At 46.2% G+C, this 6,000-nt stretch overlaps 1 protein-coding gene across 1 annotated transcript in view; it reads right to left on the reverse strand.

Annotated features, from left to right (window-relative positions):
* COL22A1 (collagen, type XXII, alpha 1) overlaps window positions 1-3,732 on the reverse strand; it is a 283,964-nt gene extending 280,232 nt beyond the window's left edge. The window contains 1 exon segment of the mRNA XM_006830721.1: window positions 3,642-3,732. Coding sequence (XP_006830784.1) covers window positions 3,642-3,732 — 91 coding nt within the window.
* Between the last annotated feature and the right edge of the window lie 2,268 nt (window positions 3,733-6,000).

Here is a 6,000-nt window from a genome sequence, read left to right on the forward strand (position 1 = left end):
GCATTTCCGGATTGCTGGGGAGATGGATTCCATTGATGATACAGTGAATCTCAACATCATAGACTAAAACCTGTGAAAGTCAGAACCTGCCCAGATGTTTTCCACTAGAATGAGCCATAGTAAAGTACTATGACTGCACCCTGTCAGAAGCAGAAAACTTACGAAAGCCAGAAAAGTAGTCTTCCTGTGAAGGCTGGTTCTCGCAGGTGTCACTGCGTATCTTAGGATCCGTGAGGCCTACCATGTGCCAAACACTTTACACTTTTTTAAATCTTACTTAAAAAGTTGTTGTTGTTGTTGTTGTTATGTGCTATCGAGTCGGTTCTGACCCATAGCGGCCGAGGGTGTACATCTTTACGGGAGTAGAAAGCCTCATCTTTCTCCAGCGGAGCAGCTGGTAGTTTCGAACCGCTGACCTTAAGGTTCACAGCCCAATTTGTAACCACTACGCTATCAGAGCTCCTTACTTAAAGAGTTAATTCCATATATTTTTATTTTCTAAGCAGGCATGCTTATTTCAGAAAAAGCAATCATAGAATATCATCAATGTCAGCATTGCCATCCATCTACATAGGGATGTTGTTGTTGTTGTTGTTATGTGCCGTGGAGTCGGTTCTGACTCATAGTGACCCTGTACAGGGTTTCTGAGGCTATAAATCTTTACGGGAGCAGAAAGCCTCATTTTACTGCCGCGGAACAGCTGGTAGTTTCGAACTGCTGACTGTGAGATGAGCAGCCCAATTCGTAACCACTACTTTAACCCCTGTTAAAGTGTTTATGTTACTTTTTGTTTGTTTGGTGCCGTTATTAGGTGTGGTCTAATCAATTTCAACTCATAAGGAACCCATGCCCAACCCAACAGAATGCAGCCTGTTCCAGCTCGGCACCATCCTCTCCCATTGGCCCATTGCTGTAGCCACTGAGTCAATCCATCTCTGATTAACCACACATGATGTCCCACTGGTAAATCCTCTGGTAAACCACAGTGTAATATATATTTTTAAATAAACCATGCAAACCAGTTGTCTTTCAGTCTATTCTTACTCATGAAAAGTTCTAATGAGTTCTGGTGGGGCTGTAGGGTAAAGATTAGACTGCTAACTGCAAGGTCGGTGGTTCAAACCCACCAGCAGCTCCAAGGAAGAAAGATGAGGCTTTGTGCTCCTGTAAGGATTTACAATTGTGGAAATCCTATATAGAGTGGCTATGAATAGGACTTTACTCAGTGGCAGTGGATTTTAGTGAGTTGCATTATTCCTCATAGGATTTCCAGCACTGGTTTTGGGGAAGTAAATTTGCCATGCATCTGGGTGGACTCAATCCCAAACAAAACAAAACAAAAAAAACCTATTGCCTTCAAGCCGAATGGTTTTCCACCCAACAATTCATTCAAATTTTGTTTCGTGACGTGGATTTCAATCCTCACAATATAACAGCGTATTTTCAGTAATATGGAATCAAAAGGCCCCATTGGGATTCCAAGTCTGTACATCTTTATGGAAACAGACTGCCACATCTTGACTTTTGTTTCTTGTCAAGTGGTTTCAGACTCAAGTTAATTCTGACTCACACTAATATTCCATAGAGTTTTCAAGGTGGTGACCTTTCAGAAGCAGATTGCCAAGCCTTTCTTCTGAGAACTTCTAAGTGGGTTTAAAGCACCTGTCTTTCAGCTAGTAGTCGAACTCTTACATACAAGGGGGCTTCAGAGAGTTCATGGGAAAATCATGTTGTCTTTTAATTACATGTACTTTGTGAACCCCCCTCCCCTCATGTTTGTGAAGCTATCAGGTTGGTCTAGTGTGATGTTGGATAAGCACTGGACTGCTAACTACAAGGTCAGCAGTTCAAATCCACCAGCCGCTCCTTGGAAACCCTATACAGTGTTGCTATGAGTCGGAATGGACTAGAGGGCATTTCACAACAACATCAGGTTGGAAAAGGTAAAAAGAAAAGCCAGTGATGTTAACAGTGCCTGTGCACAGGAGATTCAACACTCATACATGGGACAGGTGGCCACGGGGTCTGTCATCCTCAGGGGCTTCAAAGCCTTCTAAAGGAAGGTGTCTTCTGATACACAATTACAAATATAGTGACTTGTCCTCAGAAAGCAATCAAACAAGAGGAGGAAAAAACAGAATTCATAAGGAAATTCACCAAGGTATTTAGAAGCAAAACCCCGCAGACTATCTGCAAGGTGGCCCGTGTGGAACTATGTAAATAACAATCATATGTATTCATACTGGACAATGCTGGGCTACCATTGCAGGATGGGGATTAAGAGGCTGCGTTCATGTGCATGAATGCATTTTTCCGATGCAACATGGAGTGTAAAAAGCTATATACCAAACATGCATGACAGAATTTCTGGAAACGCAACCTGCACTGTGTGGATCTATGTATACAACTGTAGTTCAGTGTTTACACAGAAGAACATACAACAAAACTGTTAGTGATTCTTATAATGTTCTTCCCTTTTAAAAATATATTGTGATGTGGGTTAGAGTACAGAGCAAACTGGTTTTCCATTCAGCAGTTGGCACCCATTTAGTTTCGTATGTGGACTGCAGTTCCCACAATATGACAGCATGCTGCCCACTTCCTCCCTGGGGTCCCCTTCGTCCTTCCTTCCTGCTGAGCTTTGTCCACCGGCCAGTGCTGTCCTTTGGGTCTCCTGTGGTTGAGTTTATGATTTTCTTTATAGCCTTCCTAGTTTCTGATTTCATATTTGTAATCAATCAATTAATTAAAAAAAACAAACAAAAAAAGGGAATGAAGCTATTTGCATTCACACACATACAACTTAAATACTTTCCTATCCCAGCCTAGATAAGATCACTCTGAAAATTTTGACACTTCCTTAGTCTTTCAATGTTTAAGTTCAAGCTACAAGATGCATGACAGAAGTGAATTAGACCCCTGGGGGCTGATTTCCACAGGACTGGCATTGAAGTGGGGGTGGGGGATTGCTTGGATGTGGGGATTCAAAGATCATTTCTGGGGAGGCTTTCTCTTGGACACAAAAGCTCATCCTGTTGTTTTGGGGGCACCAGTGTCCCTGACCTGTTCAGGGTAATTACTGTGGAGGGGCAGTTAGGGCCCAGCCTGGGGCTGTAATCCTAGAGTAAATGTGTTTTAAGGTATGGAAGGTTTGTTTATCTGGAGGCCTCACCAGGAGCCCTTTATAGCTCTCAGTATGTTTTCACCTGGAGGCCAGGAATACACTGGACCATGGACATGTGAGAATTAAGTGATATGAGGTAAAAAGAGCTCTGATGAAATTAGGGGCCAGCACCCTGACCTTGTGACCCTACTGGAAGGCCCTGTGACCTCCCATGAGTGACTACTTCCCTCTGGGCCACCATCTGCCCCCAGCAGTCCCATGAAGGTTCCCCTTTATCCTGCTACCCCCCGACAGTTCCCAGTGTGCTCTCTCTCTGTCACACACTCACACACACACATACACACACACACACCTGCTTCACTAGTGATCATCACAAACGCATTTGAAGGATGTCTCTTGGACAACTGATACACTCCCTCTCACACACACCACAGAACACACATGTATAATACACCCACACCCTACACTTACACACACAGACAGACACACGGACAAGCATTTTGTACAGAAGACCCACCTGCTCTCTGTACCTGGCCATGGCTGCCCCTACTCCAGAGCAGGACCATCCAGAGCAGGAAGGCCACTGGACTCCCTCCAAGTCTGCCCATGGCTCTCTTGTGCTTGGAGACAAGTGGTTTTCAGCCAGGAAGGGTCTACAAGAGCATCACCTGTGTAGAGAAAGACAGACCTTCAGGGAAAGAGAATGGTCACAAGAGGCCTACCAGCCTCACCACCATCCTGTCTCCGGACTCAACTCTTCTGGCAACCAACAACACAATGGTCTAAAAAGCAAAGCCGATCGTCACCATGCCCTTCCTCAATCCACTCTTCCATCCCTCCATCCATCCATCCAATTAATCCATGTATACTGAGAACTCTCAGGCCACTTGGTCTATTTCTTCATCCAGCCAATTAACACATGAGTATTGAAGATCCTCAGCCCATCCGTCTGTATCTCCATCCATTCAATTAACACATGTATATTGAGAATCCTAAATCCATTGGTCTATTTCTCCATCCACCCAATCAACACATGTATATTGAGGATCCACCAGGCCCCATGGAAAGACTTGAGGATGCAGAAAAGAATGGAAGAATATTTCAGATCTTGAGGATCTCACAGCCACATCTTAACCAAAATCTTTCCTCATCTGCTACTTACCCCACCACAGATGCCCTGCCTTCACCTGTCCACCTCTGTCCAGCAGTATGCCACATCTCTCCCCATCATGTTGCACCAGTAACTATGTATGACCCATTTGTCCAGGACCAGAAGGGCCCTCACCCAGGAGTAAACAGGTCAAGCAGGGGCAGTCCTGGTAAAGGAGCCTGACCTTGCTCCTTAGTGAGGTGAGTGAGCATTTCTTAAACTCAATCTTCTTACACATGAAGCAAGGACAGCTGCCACCTCACCAGCAGGGTGTTGTGAGAGAGGTGAGAAGATTATACTTCACATAGCCAGGCACACTCTAAACAACAGACCCCAGACCAAATCCACTGCCATGGAGCCACTTCCAAGTCAGGGTGACCTCGTGTGTTACAAAGCCGAACTGCTTCGTAAGGTTTTCTAGGCTGTAATCTTAACAAAGCAGATGGCTTCTGTAAGCACCATTGGGTGGGTTTCAACTGCCAACTGTTAGGTTTGAGCACAAACCATTTGCACCACCCAGCATTTTGGTGCGCACAAGGAGCTCTGGTAGCGTAGTGGTTACGAATCAGGCTGCAAACCGCAAGGTCAGCAGTTTGAAACTACCAGCTGTTCCACGGAAGAAAGATGAGGCTTTCTGCTCCCGTAATGATTCACAGCCTCGGAAACCCTGTACAGGGTCGCTATGAGTCGGAACCGACTCCACGGCACATAGCAACAACAACAGATGCTCTGGAAAGGTGAGCTGTTTTGCAGCTTGGTCCCTGGCCTCCCAATCCGGCAATGACAGCCACCTGTCTCCACTGTTCTTCCTGCAGGGACTGGCGGCAGAGTTGGCATGGTGTAGGTCACACCCCTAGTCCTGGGAGGCAGAGCTCTGCCACTAGTCCCCCCAAAGTCCAGCAATTAATTTACTGAGCTGGGTTCCTTCCTCAAGCCAGCCCTTTGCCATGGTAACCAGCATTCACTATTCAGAAGAGGAGGGAGGGAAAACAAGGTTCATAAAGCAATTGAGAGAGAAAATGGGATGTGGTACATGGCTGAGGCAGCCTGGGTGGAGGGCGAGCTAAGCCTCATCTAGGGGGTCTGGCAGCTGCCCATGTAGGTGGGGGGGCAGGGAATGAGGCCCTGATGGCCAGCATGTTGCTGGGTGATGGGCAAAGCTCTGGGCAGGAATCTCGTCAGGACATACAGTGTGACGTGGCTGTGTCCAGTCTACTCTGGATGTTTTCTATCAGAGGCCCAGCTCTGGGCTCTGCTGCTCTCCTCCTGAGCCATTTGGCATGCAAGCCAGCCGCTGGTGCTGTGTTGGAGGATCAGGGAGAAGGGGTTGCAGACCTCAGTCTCAACAGGGCTGTCCACAGCCCAATGCAGCTCCCTACTTTGTTTGGAAGGAACTGTTGAGCCTGGTCCTTCATTCAAACCTTGGCTTTGTGCAACATGGTGCAAACCCTCTTCAGTCAACAAACACACATTGAGTCTTTCCCCATGCCAGGCACTGTTATAGGCTTCTCTTGGGGGCAGCCAGCATCATAATCCATCAGAATTCCCGTGATCAAAGTCCAATTCTGCCTAACTAGCTTCCTTGTAAACAAGGAAACATTATTAACCTCTCTGGACCTCAGCTCTTTCATCTGAGAAGCAGGGACACTAATAATACCTCCCAGGCTTGCTAGAGGAGGACTCAAATAAATTGCTATATATGAAAAGCTTAAGGAGCTCTGGTAGC

Source organism: Chrysochloris asiatica, unplaced genomic scaffold, assembly GCF_000296735.1.
Source record: "Chrysochloris asiatica unplaced genomic scaffold, ChrAsi1.0 scaffold00001, whole genome shotgun sequence".
Classification (NCBI taxonomy): Eukaryota; Metazoa; Chordata; class Mammalia; order Afrosoricida; family Chrysochloridae; genus Chrysochloris; species Chrysochloris asiatica.